Genomic DNA, 25111 nt, shown 5'->3' with positions numbered 1-25111 from the left:
AAATGGGGAAAATGATGGGGTGCCTGGGTGGCTCAGGCGGTTAAATGTCCGACTTCGGCTCAGGTCACGATCTCACGGTTTGTGGGTTCGAGCCCCGCGTCGGGCTCTGTGCTGACAGCTCGGAGCCTGGAGCCTGCTTCGGATCTTGTGTCTCTTTCTCTCTCTCTCTGCTCCCCCCCTGCCCACACTCCGTTTCTCTCCCTCTCAAAAATAAATAAACATTAAAAAAATTTTTTTTATAAATGGGGAAATTGAGATACCATATGGGGTCCCAGTCTTCAAAGACCCCTTCTCCCGTAGAGGTCAGAAAGATGTCCACCTTTTGTTGTCTTGCGTGGGTTCTGTCTCTTGTCACCCAACTCGTAGTAGCTTATTGGCAGCAAATGTGGTGGTACATCATAGTGACCCGTTTTCGTTAAGCAGCGTTTAAAATTGTTCAAAATGAAGTAAAATAAAATAAAATAAAATAAAATTGTTCAGGCTTCTAGCTTGGCACATCAACATCATGGATTGGTGGCTTAAAACAAGCTCACTTTTCAAAAGGAAAAATAACTCAAATTACGGTCCATTGTGCTCAAATTCTCATTAACCATCAATCACATTAAATTAATATTCTTTTTTTTTAATGTTTATTTAGTTTTGAGACACAGAGAGAGAGGGAGACAGCGTGAAGCAGGGAGGGGCAGAAAGAGAGGGGGACACAGAATCTGAAGCGGGCTCTAGGCTCCGAGCTGTCAGCACAGAGCCCTATGCAGGGCTCAAACTCACGGACCATGAGATCATGACCTAGGCTGAAGTCGGATGCATAACTGACTGAGCCAACCAGGCACCCCTTAAATTAATATTCTTGATTTGAATTTTTTTTTTTTGGTTGTAAGTTTTGTGGTTACTCCATTTGTAAATCAGCATACAAAATTTATACCTGGTTTTGTTTCACAACTTGGGGTGTAGGACACATAAAAACAGAAATTATAAGCGTGCCTCAAATGCCGTGGGTACTTACAGGACAGAGGCATTGTCCTTGCCTGGGGAGTTCAGGCAGTCTGCAGAGAGGGCGCAATCTTCAGTAGGCCTTGAAGAAGGAGCAGGAATTTCTCAGGTAAAGTAGGGTTAGGGTGAGGGAGGGCTTTTGAGGCCAGTGACATGGGTTGTAGGAGGCACAGAGTGGTGTAAAGGCTTGGTGTGGTTGAGTGAGAAGTTAAGAATAGGAGTGCCGGCAGGGGAGATTGTGGGGACCAAAAAGTAAAGGGCAGTGTCAGCCGGGCAGGCTGGCTGGATTGAGTCCTGGAAGCAGAAGGGAGTTCAGGGAGGTCAGTGAACATGGGACTTGGATGATGTGATTTTTTAAGAATGTAATTCTGGAAATAGTGTGAGAGGGGGTGTTGCATGGATAGAGACCAGCTAAGAGCAAATGGGAGTGAGGCTTTGGCCCAACTATGGGCTGTGAGGATAGACAAAAAGGGACAGAATCCAGAGATGGTTCTGTGGTAAAAGTGCCTGAATCGTGTGCCTGGTTGGAGGAAGGGAGTACTGGACGGGACCACATCTGGATGAACCGGAAGACGGAGTGGGTATTCAGGTCCCCGTTACATGACATATTGAGTACGGAAAGCCCATGCATCATCCTGGTAGATATGTCCAGTCGGTTACTGGGAATGTAAATCTGGAGCTTGGGAGTATCTTAATAAGGGGGATGTCAACGTGAAGATTATTGCTGATGCTACAGTTTATTTCTCTGTAAGAAGCTTTGGATAAGATTGGAAGGCCTATGATGGAACCTTAACACCTGAGGAGCAGAGAGAAGAGGGGAAGCCAACAGACAGAAGAAGAGCTATCTGGACAGAAGAGGATGAGACCGCTAAAAGTTTAGGAGGAAACCAGGACAGTATGGTGTCCTGGAGTCAAGGAGAGAGAAAGTATCAACAAGCAGGAGATAGGGGGTCAAATACTGAGTGCATGACTTTGAAGAGATGGGAGAACTGTCCTGTGGATTGCCAGCCTCTTGTCATTAAGGCACATGGAACATTTAGGCATCAGAGACCAGCCAAGTGGCTGAACAGCCAGGACGTGGGCTGCGAGACAGAGGAAGTGTTTGACATTTAACAAAGCAAATGGGTAGGAAACCAAGCAGTTGGTACATTTGTCATTCATTCATCCACCCATCTGATCCACCCGTCAGATATTTCCTGAGGGCCTGCCAGGTGACAGACTCTGTATGAGGCACTGTTAGCATAGATGGAACACAAAGAAGACATAATCCCTGCCTTGGGGAGCTCCAAGTGTTGTTGGGGAGATGGTTGTATACACAGATAATTCTAGTGCCAGGTGGTAAGTGCTACGGAGAGATGTGGTGATGGCCCTGGAGCATGAGAGAGAGAGACCATTGGACCTGGATGCTGGTCTTCAAAACTTGGACCTGGTTGGAGTTGAGTAGGAATTCACAGGCAGAGGAGAAGGGGAGAAGGGAGAGAACATTTGAGTCACAGCACAGCAGGATGCAGGCTGGAGGGGAGAAAGGGCACATCCTACGTTATGCATGGTGTGAATGTTGGGGGTCAGAGGGGGAGCAGTGGTAGAATTCAAGCCAGAAAGGACGGGTGAGCATAGGTGGTGAAAGGCTTGGAGTGCCATGGTAAAGAATAAGTTTGCACCTCATCTTTGGGAGAGTGAGAATTCAAGAGACGTCGGTAAGCAACAGAATGACACAGTAGGGCTAGATTTCAAGAAAATAGCCTTGATGGTCAAGGGAAAAACTGAGGCGGGCAATCTGGGTAGCGCCCCATCTCAGTCCATCTGCAGCATCGTTCACCAGCAAAATATTCATAGAACACCTACTGTGTGCTCCGCTCTGTGCTGGGTGCTGACATATCCCAGGAAAATGCTTTTGAATCGCCTGTCTTCGAGGAGCCTGCTGGCTGTCGACCCAGATGCAGATGGCCAAATCACCAGGCAGAATCTTCCGCTGGAAAGTTGCTGATCCCCAAGTCAACCTCGGGGCCCAGAAGCCGCCACTCTTTATCGTGTGCATTACTCATTATTTTGACTGCCCTGGTTGGCTGGGGTTGTAGATAGGCAATCGCTGTTGAGAGCATGAGGCCAAACGGACCAGCCACCAAACAAAACACACACACACGCAGGCACTGTGCACAGACATCTGCTTCTGTTTCCCGGGTAACTGCGCAGCAACACGGGGCAGACTTCGGTACCCGGCACATGCTCTGTGTTATTTTCTAGTTACAACTGAGGACAATTTCCATGTGGCTGGTGATGAAAGAGTCAGGTCAATTTCATAAGGGGGGATTGTTTCCGATTATGCAGATCACATCCAAATATTTACCTCATTCCATCATTTTGGCTGGGCCCTGCCTTTGAATATCGTGGAAATGCATCCAGGCCTCTCGTGCACTGCACTTAGGGAAGATATTCTGCGCTTATAGGCTGCCCTTGGCTGGCCGTGGGGAGCCCTGGGCACAACCTGTGAGATTGCCTCCCTGTGTCGTTGTCCTTGAAGCGAATCAGTACGTGGCAAGGAATGGAAGAACTCCTCCAGGAAAAATCAGAGCCTGTTAGCACTGGAAGGGGCCCCGGCCCTCATCAAGCTCAACGGGCTCATTTTACTGATATAGAAACTGAGGCCTAGAGCCGCAGGTGGACTTGCCCCAAGTCACAGAGTGAATAACAGCAGACTTGGGACCTGAACACAGGGGCCAGTCCTGGGTTTCCCACGAGTCTTCCCTTCCTCTCCTTTCATCTTTCCGTACTTGGCGTTGCTGCTATACTTCTGATGTTAAAAGCACGTTTCAAATGGAGTCTGCTTTGTAACACGTGAATCCTGTATTAGGCGGTTATCGTCTGTGAATATTTTCCTGTCTCATATGATAAAACTCCAGGCTGGCCTCAACCTGAATGGCTGGAGTGAAAGACGTAGGCCAAAGAGCAGGCAGTTTGAGGGTAATAAAGTAATGTGGCCAGAGCATTTTGGGATTAAGGAAGTAGCAGTGAGTGGTGGAGGTCCAATTCCTCGAGGGTGAGCTCAGGTGAGTGCTTCCTTGTTTGAGTCTCACCTAGGGGTGTTCAGTGGCCAGTGATTCTCCAACCAGAGGATGCATTCAAATCACTGGGGAAGTTTGTTTAAAATTCATATTCCTGGGCCCCACCCTAGAGGTCCTTATTCACTAAGTTTGGCATACGAGCCAGGAATCTGCACGTGTCACTAGATGCGAGTGAAGTTGGTTGTGTCGTAGGTACCTTGTGGGTCACACAGGGAGAAACGACACAGGCCAGGAGTCGGAGGGCAAGGGTATGTCCATGTTCTTCAGTGTTTGGGCCAGAATATGTACTCAACGTCACATATGTGGGTGAACATGGAAGAGTTTTGATGTGTCTGAGATTATTTACTTAAGGATTCACCACCTAGAAGGACACAGGATTGAGAGAGAGCCGTAGGACCAGGCAGACAGAGCTGGAATGGGCAGAGCAACCCAGCTCACGCCTGCTTAGCTTTTGGGTGACTGCATGTCAACGGGTCATGCTTTAGCATGGGCTTAGTATTTCTCTTTCCACATATCTCTGTCTCTCCCTTGGCCTCCGCTGACTCCTCCTTTGTTATGGCTTTGTGCAAGTGTAGCCTTTTAACTGTTCTGAAATGCATTTGTAGAACTCATTTAGATATAAATTACCCAGTGGGGGATTCTGATGCAATGGTCAAGGTGAGCCTGTTTTGCTCCGGTCTCCTCTATATGTAAGGTTCTCACTTTGGTCTCATAGCTGCTGGCATGGACGTTATGCTCAGAGGTAAGATGAGAGGACCTTTACAGTGTATTGTGTCAGAGTCAAGATAGGTGTTTGAGATGGAAGGTTGAATTTATGTCTCGGAGAAAACCATGGTGGTGGTCCTTCATTTAGATCTGGTATGAGTTTGGAGTTGTGTGTGTGTGTGTGTGTGTGTGTGTGTGTGTGTGTTTTATCAAAGTGCACCTCCCTCCCCGTGCTCCCACACAGGGTCTCAGGTAACAAATGTCCCAGCTGAGCTGCCAGCTGTATGTTCCTGCTCTCGTTTGCTCTCAGCTCTCCAAAACTTTGCTCTCTGGGCTCAAAATCCAAGGTGTATTTTCGTAATGTTTGCTTTAGGGTGTTGACTTGGTTATGTGGCTAAAAGCAAACCTACTTTTTCCAGTCTCTTCTAGAATGAGACTTTAGAATTTCAGACTTTGCATGTGACTCGTTTTCTATGAAGAACAGATGCTGGGTTTAATTTTGTAGAAAGAAAATTAGAAACCAGTGAAATCTTACATGATTTTACATTAGTACCGAAACCAAATACATTGAAAACATTTAGAGCTGTGTTCCTAGTTACAGATCTGCTGATGGCGATGAGAAATTCTCGGGCTTTCTCTGACAAGGACTACCACCGACTCTTGGTTTACTCCTCTGTGTCTCCCACCCTGCACAATCTGCTCGGAATCTTTCTTCATTGAATCAACTTTCATTTATTTGTTTGTTTGTTTATTTATTTATTTATTTATTTTTATTTTTTTAACATTTATTTATTATTGAGAGACAGAGAGAGACAGAGCATCAGCAGGGGAGGGGTCGAGAGACAGGAAGACACAACCGGAAGCAGGCTCCACGCTCTGAGCTATCAGCACGGAGCCCAACGTGGGCTTGACCTCACAAACCGCAAGATCATGACCTGAGCTGAAGTCGGACGCTTAACCGACGGAACCACCCAGGCTCCCCAATTTATTTGTATTTATTGAGCAAGCAATATTGTAAGCATCACTGAACTCTTTTTAAATTACAAGAAAACTTACCCTGGGTCCAGCTTCAGTAACATGTCATATGTTTTCATTTTTCCACGTCCCCTTCCAGGCTTTGTTTATTATATGCCTACAGAATCTTTACATCATTATAATCATGGTATAGTTGCAAGTTTCTATTTGGTACTTTTCACTTAATATTATATTCCAAGGCTGTTTCCATATCGCTCTGTATTGTTCATGATTATGGTGTTTCACTGAGTCTATCAAGCCCTAGTTTGTTTGGCCATCCTAAGGGGGATGTGTTCATCCCCCTTAAAAAAACTATGATGAAATACGACAGCCACTGCTGCTCGGATTATTGCTTACCCTATTCTTCTCTGAGCTCCCACGCCGTCCCTGTGAACCTCCTATTCCATCAGTGCATCCTGTTTTAGGGAGACTTTGGTTCTCTTGTTATGCAGACTGTGGTCAGCTGTTGTCTCCATGAATCCTGTAGCCCTGGACTCCCCTAACCCCGAGGCTTCTCGTCATCCCAGTTGCTGCTTTCTGGCCTCCAAATCCCGTGCCAAAGGCAGACCCAGTTAACTTCACATTATTTTGGTTACCACACTTTATATGATAATGTTTGTAACCATTTAGATATTATTTAGAGTTCTTCACTGCAAGCAACGGAAGCAGGTGGGCATTGAGGCATGCCAGAGAGCAAAAGAAATGGTCTCAGAGAATAAACAGTGGGGTCAGGAAGAAGGACTCGAAGCCATTTGTGGTCTCTTGGCCCCTTTACTGGCTATTCAGATTTCAGGGAGGGAGCGTCCAATTGGCCCACATTGCTTACCTTGGCTTCAGCTGGCAGGGCCCCTGAATACATTCCCACCACACTTCATTCAGTGTGGAAGGGTGATTTCCTAAAGGACCCAGGGAAAGGGGAATGACTGCCAGGCTGCCCTACACACACGTCTTACTGTTGATACACATTTACCCAAAAATCCCTGCCTAACATTAACTTCCGTACGACGGATCCCAAAATGTTGTTAGTTACAGCATCCAGCTCCAACCCCAGAGTCTTTGGGGGATTTCAATTCTCCCTCTGGTTCGGCAACCACCTCGTCTTTTGCATGGCTCAAGTTGAGTTCAATAGGAATGTAGCTTCCCTGACTCTCTCACTTCTCGGAATGCCTTCCCCTTTCTCTGCTCCCTGGCTCATGCCCCAGTCTGGACTATTTAGAGAGGCACCATAATATCAAATAGTTGCTTTTAAGTGAGAAAGGGGATATTAAAAGGTTTGGGAGATTTTATCCAAAATATACATTTCTCCCTTGACCCCTGCCTCACTCCAGGCAGGACACATCATTGTTTCTGGGGGAAGGGGCATAGCATGGCATGTGTAGTTCAAAAAGCTTCTCTTTTAATTCTGTTATCTTACCCCTACACCCACCCTGGAACCTCCAGTGGAATAGAGCAAGCACCAGTTTGGTTTGGGGATTAGGTATGCTTCTAACACAGTATAAAACTTTTGACTGCTAGGCCGCCTGGGTGGCTCAGTCGGTTGAGCGGCCAACTCTTGATTTCAGCTCACGTCATGATCTCATGGTTTGTGGGATCGAGCCCCGTGTTGGGCTCTATGCTGGCGGCACGGGGCCTGCTTGGGATTCTTTCCTCCTCTCTCGCTGCCTCTCCCTGGCTCTGTCTCTCAAAATAATTAAATAAACATTAAACATTTTCACAAATAAAATACAACTGTGATAGGTATTGCAAAGCTCCCTCCCAAAGAAGTTGCCCCTGTTTAGTGTCCCACCAGAAGTGAACGTTCTTACCCTATCATATCAATCTTGTCATCCTTTGTATTCTTTGCCAATCTAACAGGTACAAATTGGGATTCTCTTGTTTTATTCTGTTGCTGCATTTGTTTGATTGTATGTGATGTTAAACAGTTTTCATATATTGTATTTACTTCCCTGTTGTATTGGTCAGCCCGAGTTGCTGTAACAAAATACCATTGAGTAGGGGGCTTAAACACTAGGCATTTATGTCTCACAGTTCTGGAGGCTGGGAAATCCAAGATCAAGATTTGGTTGCCCATGAAGGCTCTCTGTCAGGCTTACAGACACTGGCTTGTCACTATGTCCTCACATGCTAGAGAGAGACAGAGAGAAAGAGAGATTCCTGGTCTTTCTTGCTCTTCTCATAAGGACATGAGCCCTATCATGGGGTCTCACCCACATGACATCATCTAAACCTCATTGACTCCCAAGGCCTCACCTCCAAATACCACCACGTTGAGGGTTAGGGCTTCAACATTTGAATTTTGAGGGGGACACATTCAGTCCCTGATGACTGTAAACCACACGCTTATGTCCTTTGTCCTTATTTTCGTTGGCTTGTTCATGTTTTCCTTACTGATTGGTTAGCCATCTTTGTAAGTGAGGAAAAGACAGCAGTTTAGGGTGTATTTTAGAAGCGCCTCAGGTTTTCTGCTTCAGTCTTAACATGTCATGTGTATCCTGGGGAAGGAGCAATGTGCTGGCAGATTACAAGCCTTTAAGTTTCGATTCCTTCCTTGTTCTGGTCTCTCATCATGGTTTAGTCTTTGGTTTTGATGCTTGTCCCTGACTAACAGAGGTCCTGTTAGTTAGTCGTGATTTTAGGAATACTGTGTCTCAGGATACTTGAAAGTTTTCCCGTCTTGTGTCACAGAAAACTCCTTGACTATGGGAAAACAAGGAGGGAGCAGGTCACTGGGAGGGTTGGGAAGAGTACATAGAGGATAGGAGTTTGGTGCTCTCAGGGGTGCTGTCACCTCCAAAGCCCCCTTCTCTTTATTTTTTCTTTGTTCTTTCTTCCTTTCTTTCTCTTTCTTTGTTTCCCCCCTCCCTTCCTTCCTTTTGTTTTTCTGCCTCTTTTTTCTTTGTTTCTGGCTGCATAGTATAAAAATCCAATTTTGGAGTATGTGGTCGGATTCCCACCATGGGGACTGAGATGGAATTTAAAGTCACTCACCATAATTCAACTATAAATTAGAGAATTCTTGTGAATAGAACAGGGTGGAATGTGGTTTCGTGTTTTCTTCCCCCAGGGACCCTGCCCAATTTGGCAATGGGAAGCTAAATTCAGGGTGGGATTAGTTCTAGGAAGTGGCTTTTTAGTATAGCTGCATGTCTAATCCCAATGTTAGTGACAGTGCCTTCCTTATCAACGTTAATAAGAACCCAGGAGGCCGTGGATAACTGAAGTCCCGCAATGTGTCAGACACATACTTCTGCCTTTGCTTATGTTTCCCAATTATCCTGCTAGAACTATCAAAGTGGATTTATTTCTACTCATTTTCCCCTTCTATTTTCCACCAAAAGCAGGCAGAAAGGCAACATGCTGCAGGGGTGTGGGGGGGGAAGAACCCTGGAACAGGAGTGAGCAGGCCTCAGTTTCAGTCCTGTCTGTGCCCCTTACCAGCCTGAGACTGGGCAAGCCATGTAGCCTCTAGAGGCCTCACTTGTTCCGTGTAGAGGGGACAAAATGACACCAACCTGTCAGGGTGGCTGAGGGGCCCTGTAAAGTGTAATGTGAAGCTAAGTGGTGCCTAGGCCGTAGAGCCTGTCCCTACCTGAGGGGTTTGCACAATGCCAGACCCAGAAAAGGTGCTCAGAAAATGCCTGTCCACTTTTCTTCCTTGTCCTGAAAGTACTAAACCCTGTATCCGTTTCCTTGGGCAGTTGTAACAAATCACCATAAACTTGATGGCTTGAAACAACAGAAATTTCTTGCTCACCATTCTGGAGGCCAGAAGCTCAAATTCAAGGTGTTTCCAGGGCCCCCACTTCTTCCAGTTACGGGGGGATAAATCCTTCCTGCTTCTTTCAGCTTGTGATGGCTCCCTGCATTTCCTGCTCACGGCTCTATCTCTCCAGTCTGCCTCGGTGGTCATGTGGCCTCCTTCCCTCTGCGTTTTCTCCTCTGTGTCGGGTGAGAACATTTGTCATAGGATTTAGGGCCTGCCTGGAAAATCCAGGATGTTCTCATCTCAATCAGTATTCTAGAATGAGCCTCTTGCCAAATAAGGTCATATTCCCAAGTTTTGCCGGGTTAGGGCACGGACGTGCCACCATTCAACCCGCTACACGCACTTCAGGGATTACGTTATGTATCAAGACTGTGGCCTGATTAAGCACATTTTTTCCCAGCCACCTGAGTGAATCCACGAGCAGTTTGATATTAAGAAATCAGGGCACATAAGAGAGGAGAAAGAACAAAAGCTTGTGTTTTTTCATTTTAGTTTGTATTTATAAACAGGCAAAAAGTCTTCTCTCCTGGGTCCCCAATTTAGCAACGATGAGTTGAATGTATTCACTATTCATGTACCCATTCACCCGCTGCTGCTCACGCACTGGCCGTGTGGAACTGTAGCCCTCCTGCCACAGAACCTTCTGTCTTGCCCTTGCTCTGACTCCGTCTCCCACTGGCTCTACCCCATGTTACCTCCAACCTCCTGCCTTGGCTCTCTGAACATGGCTCCCAAAGGCTGGCTGGGTGACATCCACCTCTGAGGCTTCACCCTCTGATTAGATGCTTATTTGCTCCCTGGGTTCCCTCCGCTCTGTGTCATCCTGCCATCGTTGCTCCCTGAACCTTCAGGAACGCAACTTAAGCTGCAGATGTCATCCACAGACCACTCTGCCCTGGAATGTAGTTGAAGGAAAACGGCCTCAATTAAACGAGCCCCAAGGCTTCCGGGTGACTGATTACCTGGGGACAAGGACTCTAACCAAGGGCTAAGCCCTCACTTTTTACAGTGCCAGCGACAGCAGTGACTAAGGTTTCCTCCTCAAGTCCTCACAGGCCCCCTCTGAGGTCATCTTAGCTCCACCTGTCATTTCCATGTGGTGTGAAGGAGCTCAGTCTTCTTGGATTTGTGCCACACAAAGGGGAGGATGGTCTCTGGACCTTCTCAGTGCTCAGAGGCACTGTGGGGACAGAGGAAGAACACAACCATGAAAAGTGTTTGAGCTTTGGGCCAAAAACTGCTTCCAAAACCAAGATCTAAAACACCACCAACAACACCACCAACACCAACAACAAGAAGCTGAGTTAATCATGGCTTTTTGCACTTGAGATGGAAGCATGAGGTTCCCTGAAAAACGCATGTTCTAAAGAAAGTCATAGTGTTGGTCAGTGTCCCACATTAGGACTGGGACTTGGAAATTGAACAGACTGAACTGCAAACCCTGCGGTGGCAACGTGACCCGGGCAGGTCCCATCTCTGAGCCTCAGTTGGGAAACCACACCTCTGAGAGGCCCGGAGATTACATGTGTTAACCTGGTATCGAGTGGGCACCTGAGTATTACAGCTATTACTGTGATTCCTTCTCTGAGGCCGCCTTTTTTTTTTTTTAATGTTTTATTTTCTTTTATGTTTATTTATTTTTGAGAGAGAGAGAGAGAGATTGAACATGAGCTGGGAGAGGCAGAGAGAGAGAGAGAGAGAGAGAAAGACACACAGAATCTGAAGCAGGCTCCAGGCTCCGAGCTGTCAGCACAGAGTCTGACGGGGCTGGAACCCACAAACCACAAGATCATGGCCTGAGCCGAAGGTGGACGCTTAGCTCACTGAGCCACCCAGGCGCCGTTTCCTAATTTTTTTTTAAATTGATTAATTTTTTTTTTTTTTTTTTGAGATAGAGAGATCGCAAGCTGGGAAGAGGGGCAGCTGGAGACGAGAGGCTCCTAAGCAGGCTCCACGACACAGGGCTGGATCCCGTGACCCTGGGATCATGACCTGAGCCGAACTCAAGAGTCAGATGCTCAACCCAACTGAGCCAATCAGGCACCCCCTCTGAGGCCTTCTGAATCCCTCTCCCCTCCCCACCCCACCCAGCCAGAGAAGCCAGTCCCCCCAGGAGCCTCCCCCAGTCTTGTGCTAGCTGCACAGCGCTCTTCTGCTGGGTCTAGGCCATTTGCGTGGAGCTGGGGTGCTTTCCTCCTGGTTCTCGGGGCCTAGCCCAGCATGGGCATATAGCTGGTGCTCAGAGCATGTCTGCACCATGAAGGAACACTGCGTACCCGCCCCGCCTGCCGCGTCCAGCATCGCTGTTCTCTGTGAAATGATGGGTTAAATGAACAGGAGTGTAGAATCACTCTCTAGGTTAGAACTTTGAAACTTTCCGACATTTCTGACTTCCGATTTACTATGGAAGCAGGAAAATCACCACTTTAGGCTTACCAACAAATATGTATTTAGTGCCAGGCTCCCTGCTACGCACATGGGAAGACCTGACTTAAATCTCCTTACATCCCTGTGAAGTAGAACACAGGCCCCCTTCCTAGTCACACTGCTAGAAGTGGTGGCAGAGATGTGACCCTAGGCGCCTGGCTCTAGGGCAGGGCCTCTAACTTGTGGTGTCCCCAGTGCCGGGACTGCACGGAGACTGGGTCACGCGGCCTCTCCAGCAGCTTAAGGGAAGTCCAGTCCCTCTGGCCTGAATCCCGAGGACCTAAGTTGGAGGTTAAGGGGGATTCTTGAGGGATAAGCCTCAGTAAGAGAGAGGGTGCCACGCTGAGCTCTCCAAGGTCGTGGCACCGGAAGCGAGGACCGAGTTATGTATGTGAGCCTTAGGCGCGTCTACCTTTGTGTGTCCCTTCCAACATTAAAAAAAGAAAAAAAAAAAAAAGTTGGAGTTATATTTTATGAGTGCATTGGTATAAGGCGAATATAACCTAGGCTGGATTATAGTCACCTCGTTCTTCTGATTTGAAAACCAGCCCTGTGCCTACTAGTGCCTAACGGATAAGGCTTTCTGGTTACCCAGAGCCTCTGGGGGGGGTGAAGCAGGAGCGAGTGTTCGGGCCCCCTAACCGGCCTCTTGTCTCCGCAGGTCCCGCAGCGGATGGCGGCGGCCCAGGGCGCCCCCGAAGACGGCGGCGGCGGCGGCGCCCAGGGCGTGTGGGGCGCCTGGGGGCCCTGGTCCGCCTGCTCGCGCAGCTGCAGCGGCGGCGTGATGGAGCAGACGCGGCCCTGCCTGCCCGGCTCGTCCCGCGCGCGCGGGGCCCTGCGGCCCGGGGCGCCCCCGCGCGCCTTCGCGGGCCACGTGGTGTCGGCCGTGCGCACGTCGGTGCCGCTGCACCGCAGCCGCGACCGCGGGGAGCCGCGCGCCCCCGCCGGCCCCGACGCCAGCCGCCAGGGCCCGGGGCCGAGGGGCAGCCGGCACCCGCAGGCGCGGGACCGCGACCCCACGGCGGAAAGAAGGTACGCGCGCGCCCGCCCCTGCCCCCGTTCCCGCCCCTCCCGCAGCCCCCACCCCTGCCCCTACCCCGACGTGCCGCGCGCTGCCCCGCGCCACCCATAGCATCGCGCGGTCAACGCGTCGCTTCTGCCGGCTGAGGAGGAATTCTTGGCTCCGCGTATTTCCTTTCATCTTTTGATTTATTTTGCAGCCTTCTAGAGCGTTGAGGCCACTCCCGCCCCACTCTGTGCTTCAGAATCGTCTTCAAAGGGAAGCTAATTCTGAGCAGGCCCTTAGGCATCAACCTTAGGGAGGCCCTGTGGAGGGGTGAGGCAAGGCGGGCAAGGCGGGGGAGGGGAGACCTCCGGTCCGGTGCAGGGGGGGAAAGGGAGATCCCTGGCCGCAGGCTGTGTGGGTGTGAGCAGAGGACACAAGACGAGGGGACTTCCAACCCGGGAGTCGATGAGGAAATTTCAAGCCCTTGGACAAAGTGAATGTCGGGTGTCATACGTGCTCCCAGACTGTTGACTTCAGGATTGTGTGCACTTTTTCTGGAAAGTTTCTGCACAGAATTTTGGGTGAGCACCCTGCTTTGAGGCTATCTCTGATGGAGGACCGAGACATTTTTTTTAGAGTCTTAATAAAATATGAATTCTAGAAGTTGCATGGCAGCATCGAAATAGTTGTATAGCTCCAAAACACCTCTCATGGTTCTTCATGCCCAGCATGAATATGCCAAATTAGGCGGTGCCCTTGGGCAAGGTAGGAATACAGCAGCTGAGAAGAGCTTGTCAGTGAATTAATCCACTGATACTTACAGATTACTCCGTGGTCATTCGAAAGTATTTGTTCAGTGCTTCTAGGTCCATGATAGATTCTTGGGAGTTTTTAAATACACAATAACAAACAAGCAAACATTTACAGGAGGAACAGGAAGTGTAAGATACGCTGTGTATGCTTCAGAAGTGTCTAAGTTAGTCATCAAGCCAAATTAGTGTCCATCTGGGGAAAGGCATGAGCTATCAGGGGGCGCTGCCCAGCCGCTCTTGTCACTGGGGGTTCAGACATCAGCACTGATAACCACCCTTGCCCACTGCGGCTAGATGCTTCCTGAGCGTCCTTCTCAGCCACATGTAGTAGCCTGTCACTGTCACTGCCGTGCAACCTGGAGGTGTGGAGGAGACGCAGCCCATCCGCCCTCCCCAGCCGCATGCTCTTGACATGGTCGGTAGGAGTTCAGAGAGGACCATTTCACAGGGAAGGTGCTTTAGCCGAATTCTGAAGGATAAACCACATTTGGCTAGATGGAAGGAAGAAGGGACGATCTGTGAGTTCTGAGGGCTGGCACGGCCTGTCAGTGGGAGAGGAAAGAGAGGTCAGCTGGGAGGATGCTTCCTCTCTTTTATCGACCACAACCCCGTCATAAGCGTAGCTCTCTATTCCCTTAACCTGAAATTCCCTAATTCCCTAATCTGGTGGCCAACGCCCTTTAGAATTCAGAACCTCTCAGATTTTCGAAAGGTAATTCAGGGCATATTTCGAAGATTAATGGCGTTCCTTCTGCGGTAGTGGGAGGCATCCCATGATCAACTGCATTATTATTTCTGCACGAAACATTTGAAAGTTCATGTTAAGGAGGATAAAAAAGATCGTAATAGTCCTACGTGCATTAAGGTCAGGTGTGCCGCCCGGTGAACTTTGACACCAACCCAGTTCTGAAACATAAAGAGAAAAGGAAAGACCAAAACTCCTGGTTTGAGAAGTGCAGACGTATAATAGCTAGAGTTCATTGAATGCCTGTTCTATACCGGGCACTGTTCTTGCCACTTTACATGGACAACTCTGTGAAATAGTGCTAATCCCATCCTCATGTCCGAGGTGAGGAAAAGGAGGCCCAGAGAAGCAGAGTAACTTGTCCAAAGCAGTGCAGCCAGTCTATAAAGACTTGGGATTCAAACCCAGGCAGTGGGGGCTCTAAGGACCTGATTAAAGAGCCTTTATACATGAAGAATCTGAGGCTCTAAGAGGTTAAAGGACTACCCAGGGCCCCAGAGCCGTGGAAAAGCTAAGATGTGAAGGTGCTGCTGGGTCCCGGATTCCTGGAGTACTCAGGGACTCCTCTTACAGCCTCTGTGGTTGGGAGCCCAGAAGAGCTGCCCAGGGAACAGGCTCCAGTTGGCCGCAGGCCCGCACTGCAGGCATTCTGGCCCATGCGTTTTGGCAGCAGGAAATTTTTTTCTCCCGACTTATTGACAAGGGGCCAGTTACTGTTTACTATGAAGTTCCTACGAGTTTTTATCATGCTTTTGTAATTTGACAGTTTCAGATGAAACAATCCAAATATTAGCCTGGGAGGCCTGCGCCACCGACAAACGTCACGCTCTTCCCAGCTGACGGAAATCACATTTGCTTATGTTTATCAGTCATTAGGAGCTTGCATGGTACATGTGACCCCAGAAGAAATGTCCGCGTGTTCTCTGGATGGCTGTCTTACCAGACTCTCTGTTTCAGGTTTGAGGTTTGAGGCAAAGGCTCTTAGGGCTTAGATGTTTCAGAAACTGTTAGGTTGTTATGCTAGGCAACTGAAAACTTAATTGGAGCCAGATAACACACAAAACAGAACTATTTGACCTTCCAACAAATATTTAAGTATTTACCATGTTGTGAGGCCCTGGGACAGACACAAAGGTGATTAAAAGCCAGGTTGGGGCTGAAGGCTCATACTGACAGGCTAGAGCAGCTGTTTGCAAAGTTACTTTTTTTTTTTTTTTTCTTTCAGCATAAGAATCCTGTCTGCAAAATCAGTGTTAGGCTGAGGCTCAGTTTGTCACACAGGGCATCCCAATGGGCCAGTGACTTTCAACCTTGGCTGACCGTGAGAATCTTGCAACCACCTTTCCGAAATCTCAACACCCTGATCACATCCCAAACCAACATCTGAATCTCTAGGGGTTGTGAGCACACATCGATATAATTGCTGTCCGGCCGAGGGTGGGAACCATTGGTTTGGAAGTACCTCTGTGGGACCTTAGAGTTCTATGGAAAAGAACTTGGGAATTGACTATCGTCTAGCAGAATTTTGCAGGCGGGTGAGCACATATCAGAACCAAATGCAGTGGGTGGGGAAGCTTGTTCAAAGGGGAGCTGCCCCGTCCTCACGATCTCCCCTCCCTAATGGCAATTCTGTTTCGTAGGTTTGGGGTATGACCCTAAGTAGCTTCAGATTAGGAGATTCTGATGTACCCCAGACTTTGAGAACCACTAATCTAGAAGCTTAGAAAAGACATGGATGTAAATGTCTTCCATACAAGGTACTGTGATAAAATAATACTAGTGAAGATGCTAGCTACCATTTTGGGCCATGGCTTATGTGCAGGCACCATATCGGATGCATTATGACATTTATAGTTTATACAACCCTATGAGGCAGATGGATATATATTCACATTTTACAGATGAGGAAACTGAGGCTCGGAGGAATGGAGTGATTTGCTCAAAATCACCTGCTTCAGAAGCAACAGAGCCAGAATTCTAAGTGGGTCTGTTGGAGTCTGGCACTCAAGTTCTTTTCACAGAAATAGGTATTTGTGAAATAGGTGGGTTTTTTCTCCATTCATATATGTTTTTATATCTTATTATTTTGTTAATGTTTCAAGATTTCGTTTCAATTCTAGTTTGTTAGCATGTAGTGTAATATTGGTTTCGGGAGTAGAATGTAGTGATTCATCAATTACATGTAACACCCAGTTTATTCTCTATGGTTAAGAGTCTCTTATGGTTTGCCTCCCTCTTTTTTTTCTTTCTCCTATGTTCATCTGTTTTGTTTCTTTCTCTCATTTTTTTTTTTTTTTTTTTTTTTGAGAGAGAGAGCGAGAGTGTGTGAGTGATGACATGAGCTGGGGAGGGGTGGAGGGAGAGAGAGAGAAAACCTCTGCACCCTGTGCAGAGCCTGTCTTGGGGCTTGATATCACAACCATGAGATCATGACCTGAGCTGAAATCAAGAGTCAAATGCTTAACTGACTGCCCCACCCAGGCGCCTCATCTCTTTTGTTTGTTAAATTCCACATATGAATGAAATCATATGATATATGTCTTTCTCTGACTGACTTATTTTACTTAGCATAATATACTTTATTTCCATCCACATCATTGCAAATGGTCAGATTTCATGCTTTTTGATGGCTGAGTAGTATTCCACTGTGTATATATGCCACATGTTCTTTATCCATTCATCAGTCGGTGGACATTTGGACTCTTTCCGTAGTTTGGCTATTGTTGATACTGCTGCTATAAACATTGGGGTGCATGTGCCCCTTTGAATCAGTATTTTTGTATCATTTGGGTAAACACCTAGTGGTGTCATTCCTGGGTCGTAGGATAGTTCTGTTTTTAACTTTTTGGGGAACCTCTATACTGTTGTCTAGAGTGGCTACACCAGTTTAAATTCTCACCAACAGTGTAAGAGGATTCCCTTTCTCCACTTCCTTAACCAACATCTGTTGTTTCCTGTGTTGTTCATTTTAGCCCTCTGACAGGTGTGAGTTGATATCTCATTGTAGGTTTGATTTATATTTCCCTGATGATGAGTGATGTTGAGCATCTTTTTATGTGCCTGTTGGCCAGCTGGATGTCTTCTTTGGAAAAGTGTCTATGCATGTCTTCTGTTCATTTCTTAACTGGATTATTTATTTTTTGGGTGTCGAGTTTAATGAGTTCTTTATAGATGCTGGATACTAACCCTTTATCAGACGTGTCATTTGCAGGTATCTTTTCCCATTCCATAGGCTGACTTTTAGTTTTGTTGATTGTTTCCTTTGCTGTGCAAAAGCTTTTAATCTGGGGGCGCCTGGGTGGCGCAGTCGGTTAAGCGTCCGACTTCAGCCAGGTCACGATCTCGCGGTCCGTGAGTTCGAGCCCCGCGTCGGGCTCTGGGCTGATGGCTCAGAGCCTGGAGCCTGTTTCCGATTCTGTGTCTCCCTCTCTCTCTGCCCCTCCCCCGTTCATGCTCTGTCTCTCTCTGTCCCAAAAATAAATAAACGTTGAAAAAAAAAAAAAAAAAAAAAGCTTTTAATCTGGATGAGGTCCCAATAGTTCGTTTTTTGCTTTTGTTTCCCTTGCCTCCAGAGATGTGCCTAGTAAGAAGTTGCAACAGCTGAGGTCAAAAAGGTTGCTGTCTATGTTTTCCTCTAGGATTTTGATGGCTTCAGGTCTCACATTGAGGCCTTTCCTCCATTTTGAATTTATTTTTGTGTATGGTGTAAGAGAGTAGTCCGTTCCCATTCTTCTGCATGTTGCTTATTCAGTTTTCCCAACACCATTTGTTGAAGAGACTGTCTTTTTTCCACTGGATATTCTTTCCTGATTTGTCGAAGATTAGTTGACCATATAGTTATAGTTCAATTTCTGGGTTTTCTATTCTGTTTTATTGATTTTTGTCTGCTTTTGTGCCAGTACCATACTGTCTTGATGACTACAGCTTTGTAATATAACTTGAAGTGTGGAATTGTGATGCCTCCAGCTTTGCTTTTCTTTTTCAAGATTGCTTTGGCTATTCAGGGTCTTTTGTGGTTCCATGCAAATTTTAGGACTGTTTGTTCTAGCTCTGTTAAAAATGCTGATGGTATTCTGATAGGGATTGCATAGAATGTGTAGATTGTTTTGGGTAATGTAGGCATTTTAACAATATTTGTTCTTCCTACCCAGGAGCATGGAATCTTTTTCCATTTTTTTTTTTTTTTTTTTGTGTCTTCTTCAGTTTCTGTCATAAGCTTTCTATAGTTTTCAGTGCATAGATTTTTCACCTCTTTGGGTAGGTTTATTCCTAGATATCTTACAGTTTTTGGTGCCTTTGTAAATGAGACCAATTACTTGATTTCTCTTTCTGCTGCTTCATTATTGGTGTATAGAAATGTAATAGATTTCTGTACGTTGATTTTGTATCCTGTGACTTTGCTGAATTCATGTATCAGCTCTAGCAATTTTTTGCTGGAGTCTTTTGGGTTTTCTACATTGAGTATCGTGTCATCTGCAAATACTGAAAGTTTGACTTCTTCCTCACCAATTCGGATGCCTTTTATTTCTTTTTGTTGTTTTATTGCTGAGGCTAGGGCTTCCAGTACTATGTTAAATAACAGTGGTGAGAGTGGACGACATCCCTGTCTTGTGTCTCACCACGGAGGAAAAGCTCTCCGTTTTTCCCCATTGAAGATGCTGTTAGCTGTGGATTTTTCATATATGGCCTTTATTATGTTGGGATATGTTCTCTCTGACCCTACTTTGTTGAGGAGGGCTTTTGTCATGAATAGATGCTGTGCTTTGTTAAATGCTTTTTCTGCATCTATTGAGAGGATCATATGGTTCTTATCCTTTCTTTTATTAATGCGGCATACCATATTGATTGATCTGCGATTATGGAACCACCCTTGTAGCCCAGGAATAAATGTTACTTGACCTTGGTGAATAATTCTTTCAATGTACTGTTGGATTCAATTTGCTTGTATCTTGGTGAGAATTTTTGGATCCACGTTCCTCAGGGATATTGGCCTGTAATTCTCCTTTTTAGTGCAATATTTGTCTGGTTTTGGAATCGAGGTAGTGCTGGCCTTATAGAATGAATCTGGAGGTTTTTCTTCCGCGAAATGGGTATTTTGAAATCGAAGCTGCTCCCTCTCACGGCAGGTGTGGTCAGAGAAGCTGCCTACAGGTTGGATGGTTTGAGTCATGTCTTGAAAAGTCGATGGGATATGGGAGTCACAGCTTAAAATGAAGTGTGTCTCAACTTTGCAGGGTTCAACTCTCCTCTTGCAATCAGGGGGATCTTCTCTGCAGCTAGTCCTAGGCACCAAGGGGAGTTCAAAACATTAGAAACCACAGCCCTGTCCTTGGGTGCCTGACACCGTGTGGTGGTGGATGGGGGGCAAACCCACAAGACACTACACGTGCTGGAAAGCCGTAGAGATAGGACTAGAGTTCAGAAGATGGGACGCCCTTCCGGGATGGAGCAGTCAGGGTGGACCACACAGAACAGGTAGGGTTTGAACCCGAGCTTGAAAAACAAATAAAAGGTACTTAGCTGAAATATATTTGGGAACCTCTTGAGTCTACTTGCTTGCATATCGCACCTTTGTCTCATTACAGCATACACATACAGACTGCAAATCACGCTCTAAAAAGCCTTGGAAACCACGGCAGTATTTATTGGAGGTTTCCTGAGGATCTGAGCTTAGGAAAGTTACTTAACTTTTCTGAAGCCCCAGGGCTTCATCTTTCAAACGAGAGGCTAATAATCCATAGCACAGGGGATTGTGGAGTGGTTAAATGAAATAATGGGGTCATATTTCCTGGCCTATAGTAGGTGCTCAAGAAAATGTAGTGCTACCTCCCTTTAGGGCTTTAAAGGCTGAGTGTTCATGTGTGAGAGTTCCAGATAGAAGTTTGGTTCTGCAGGAAGGCTCTGATGGTGAACTGGGGCCACACAGGAAAACAGGGACCCAGGCACTGAGGTCTAGTCCAGGAGGGCGGGCCTCTGGGCAGTGCAGCCTGGGTGCAGCCGGGATCCCGGGACCTGGGCACACCTCCTTCTGCCCTGTCTTGGTGCGACCTGTGGAAAAGCCCTCCACAAAGGGTGGCCTTCTCCTGGGATTCAGTCCGAGCACCGGCACCTTGTGGAGGAGGGGAATTGAGTCTGCAGGTCTTGGCCAACAGGTTCCATGATGGTACTCACCAAGTCTCCCCTCTCTCCATGCCCAAGTCTGTGTCCTGGTGATAGCTAAAGGGGGAGGGGTGGGGAGAGGAGGGTGCTAAGTGAGCCCAGCCATCAGTGCCACAGTGCCGCCGCTCGCCTGCGAAATTGAAGGCGCTCCTCAGTAGAAGCCGCCCCCCCCCTTGATTTCTGGAAATGGGCACCCACAGGCTGGAGGGAACTGGAAGGAGCCCTGTTACTGTAGGATTTTCCCTTTTATAACACATAAACCAACTGGTTTTCTTCTTATTCTCGACATGTCTGGTGATGATGAAACCCAGAGAGAGTCCCGCTGCCAGAGTTCAAGTGTATAACCTAGTAGAAACCTGTGGTGAATGTCTATTGGCCCGTTTAACTCAGCTTCCACAAAGACAGAATATGAGAATAGACCCCACTCCTCTTTGACGTCGAGTAACTTTCACTGCTCTGGTGGCCAAAGAGCCTGCTAACAAGGAGGCCTTCCCTCCCGGTGGTCTTCCACATGCTTGCCTACATTAGCCAGTTTTCCTGATCATTGCGCGTGTGGACCAGCTGGAATCTGGGGAATGGGATGTTTGATGGCTTTAATTGAGAGATTTTTCAAGATAGGGAGCGCTCCTCCCCTCCCCCAGTATGTGTTGCCAAGTTGAGAACTTCCAGCTCCTGGAGACAGTTGTGAGAGCCTGGGACGTTGGAAGTCACAACCTTGAAACTCATGGCCGCTGTTTCCATTGGGCATGTGGCACTCTGTGTGTCATAGCCCTTAGGTGTCAGAAAGGTTGGGGAGGGTGGGCTTCCCAGAACTTCTTCGGGGAAGTGGAGCTAGTTTCCCGTCAGCAGGTAGCCTGGCTGGACCGAGAGGCCTTTGCCCGGACTGCGCAGGCCCACATCTCAGGAGCAGCTTGTGGCCAGTACTCAGTTGCTGCTTTTTGTTTTTGTCGCATTGTTTCAGATGTTGGTCTTCAGTCTCAGTAGATATCTGACTGCAGTCTCCTCACCAGTCCTTCAGGTGCCAGGTGGGGGGTGAGGGGTGGGAGCTAGCACATCCGGAGAGGCTGCAGACTGCCTGATAGTGAAGAGATCAGCTCTGGAGTTGTCAGGTCTGGTCTCTGTGCCCAACCCTGCCCCTTCCTAGATGTGTGTCCTGCCACATTGCTTAGCTTTGCCCCCAAGGGGATGATCCCACCCCTGCTCCACTGGGCTGCCGCGAATTGGACGATTCATACAAAGTGCTTAGCATAGTGTGGGGTCACCTGCCAGCAGGCAGGTGACGTGGCAGAGTCACTTCCACATGCCAGGCACGCTGGCAGACATTTTCCATCACACCTTCGTCACAGGCTCGTGTGGTAGACCGGTATCGTTCCCGGTTAGCGATGACAGACTCGAGGGTCAGAGAGAACATGCGTCGATCAAGGTCACACAGGAGGAAAGCGAGAGAGTCAGGGTTTAAACCCATCTGTGCTGCGTCCTGCTCCTGTCACACTCGGACTGTTAGAAAGCCTGCTTCAAAATTAAAGGGCACACTCATTGTTTAAGCTAACGTTTACAAACGAATGTCTCTCTCAGATGAGGGACATTTGTCTCCGATATTCGCTTCAAAGATTTTAGCATAGTACGGGCTCCTGGGTGGCTCAGTCGGTTGAGCATCCGACGTTGGCTCAGGTTGTGATCTCACAGTTTGTGAGTTCGAGCCCCGCGTCAGGCTCTGTGCTGACAGCTCGGAGCCTGGAGCCTGCTTTGGATTCTGTGTCTCCCGCTCTCTCTGCCCCTCCCCTGCTCATGCTCTGTCTCTGTCTCTTTCAAAAATAAATAAATGTTAAAAAAACAGTCTACAAAGTTTTTAGCGTAGTAAATATACACACACACACACATGTATGTACATACACACGCACACACACACACACATATGTATACATGTATGCACACACACACTGTAAGTGTCTCCACCGTGAGCTCCAAAGTCTATGTGGGAAGCCCAGGGGAAACACCAACTGGGGACAGTCAGCAGCTGGCTAGGCAAAACCTTAACATAAAGTTATCTGCTTTTGTTTGTTTATTTATTTATTTATTTATTTATTTATTTAATGTTTTGTTTATTTTTGAGAGCACGAGCGGGAGCAGGGGAGGGACAGAGAGAGAGAGGGGGACAGAAGATCTGAAGCCGGCCCTGTGCTGATAGCAACGAGCCTGACGCAGGGCTCGAACTCCTGAATTGTGAGATCATGACCTGAGCCGAAGTCAGACGCTGAGCCACCCGGGGGGGCCCCAAGGTATTTGCTTTTAAAGGCTGCCTCTGGAAATTGCAGGGCTTCATTAGTAGAGATGACCTAGCAATTACCTTTTCGTGTTTTGCTTTCATTTTAATTGCATCAACGTTCTTTGTGTGTCGGCTGTGAAGCAGGCAGTGTGCTAGACACAAAAAGGACCGACAGGGGAGGACTCCGTGTTTACTGAGGAAGTAGCCCCCCGCTGACCACCATGATGGAGCTGCACCTGTCGGGGAGTAGAGGGTATGGGAGCACAGGGGGGCAGCTCATTCTTGGGGAATCAAGGGAACTTCGTGGGGAGAGGTACTTCCTTAAAGGAGGGGTTTGCATTTCTCGGGTGGGAAAGAGCTAGAGAGTACTTTATGGATGGGCTGTGGCAGGGGTTTGGTGACACAAGAGGAATGAGAAAGTCTCCTTGTTCTCCAGGGGCTCATGCTGGTGGGGGAAGGGAGAAAGACAAGCAAACAGCCATTTACAAGCCCAGGGCTCTCTTAAGGGGGATGCCCAGGGCATGGAGAGAAAGGAAAGGGAAAGAGAGAGAAGGGCCGGAGGGAGGGAGCCAGGGAAGGCTTCACAGAGGAAGTGATGACTGAGCTGAACTAGGAAGAAGGATTTTAACAGAGCTCAAGAACGAGAAGGGCGTTCCTCCAAAAAGCAAACTGTAGGGGCGGAGACCTGGAGGCTTGCGTGAGCTTGTCAGGTTCTGGAAGTCGTCAACAGTCTGATGGGGCTGGAGCACAGGCTGTGGATGAGGGAATGTCCACAGGCTCCTTTCCAGGGAGGGACTATCAATCAAGTAGTCCTAAAGGGATTGCACTAGAATTTCTTTGAGAAAGACAGTTCCTGTTCGTACAGATGACCAACACTTTTCCGTTTGAAAGCATGACGATACTTCCCGCGTATAGTCACTCTGAATCTCTCCTTAATGCCTTTGCCATTTTCAAATGGCCATGCCACCCCCTATCTCATGTACATGAATCCCTAGAAGCCAGGGTTACTGGTCGGGAGCTAAGGCTTGCTTCTCTAGTTTTGCGATAGTTGCATTCGCTTCCTATTGATGCGGTAACACTTAACCATAAAATCAGTGGTTTAAAACAGCACAGATTTATTCTCCAACAGAGTAAATCTTCGGAAGCTAAAAGTCTAATATCAAGGTATCAACAGGGCTGGGTTCCCTCTGAGGGCTTCAAGGGAGGATTTGTTTCCTTTCCTTTCTGGCTTCTAGAGTCTTCCTGCCTTCCTCGGCTGGTGGGCCTTTCTAGCCATCACTGTACCCTTCACCAGCTTCTGTAACTGGCATCCTCCTCTCCTGCTTGGAAAGACCCTTGTGATTACACCGCACACACTCAGGTAATCCAGGATTATCTCCTCATTGTGACATCCTTAATCACATCTGCAAAGTATCTTTGCCACATGAGGTAACATTCACAGGTTCTGGCAGCTAGGACGTGGGCATCTTGGGGGGTGGTGGGAGCATTATCCAGCCTACTGTAATGTACTTGCCTTTTGGGCATCTCAAAAATACCCTAGCGATAGGAGAGTTTCCATGCTAGCAGGACTGCTGGCCACTGCACCACATTGTGTCTGGTAATTTCCATGGGAGATTTAGCTATCCTGTTTCCCAGAAGAAAAAGAAGAGGAAAAACGAGGCTTTCCCCAACCCTCCCTTAAGTGTTTTTCTTTGGACATTCAGTATTAATCAAGGACAGTGACAGCCATAAAGTTGAAGGTAATAGTTGCCCGAGGCAGCTGGTGTTGAATGAAGAGCTCTGTTTTCCAAATCCAGAGTCCAGGGTCCAGTTCCCAATTCTTATGAATGCTTTCATCTTCGGGCCAGTCACCTCCTCAGCCTTACTTTGCGTGTCTGTGCCGTAAAGGGGCCCTATTCCATCCGTTAAGGTCTCTCGTTCAATATTGGCACATTACAGAGGTTCATCTAGGGTGATGGAAAGAGAAGAAGGCGGCTGGAAGACACAGTCCTCAACCATGTTCCCAAACACGCTCAGGAATGTGATGGTTTTTCTTCTCTCTAGATACACCAACATCGTTTCCCCCAATAGCAGGAGTTTTTCGTAAAAGTGCCATCCACATGTCTGACCTCCTCTTGGTGGTCTCCCCCTGGGGGTCGGCCCTTTTCTATTGAAAGCAT

The 25111-nt window shown here is 47.7% G+C and overlaps 1 protein-coding gene across 3 annotated transcripts in view; it reads left to right on the top strand.

Annotated features, from left to right (window-relative positions):
* The window catches only part of THSD4 (thrombospondin type 1 domain containing 4), a 578933-nt gene that overhangs the window by 71594 nt on the left and 482228 nt on the right, over window positions 1-25111 (top strand). For 2 of the 3 annotated variants that reach the window (XM_045449229.1, XM_045449230.1), the window contains one exon: window positions 12626-12996. The exons of the other annotated variant lie outside the window; for it this stretch is intronic. In XM_045449229.1, the coding sequence (XP_045305185.1) occupies window positions 12626-12996 (371 nt within the window). The remainder of the gene's footprint in view (window positions 1-12625; window positions 12997-25111) is intronic. 3 annotated transcript variants of the gene reach the window in all.

This window comes from Leopardus geoffroyi, chromosome B3, assembly GCF_018350155.1.
Source record: "Leopardus geoffroyi isolate Oge1 chromosome B3, O.geoffroyi_Oge1_pat1.0, whole genome shotgun sequence".
NCBI classification, from domain to species: Eukaryota; Metazoa; Chordata; class Mammalia; order Carnivora; family Felidae; genus Leopardus; species Leopardus geoffroyi.
Note: the sequence above shows the minus strand (reverse complement) of the source record. Positions and strands in the feature narration are given on the sequence as shown.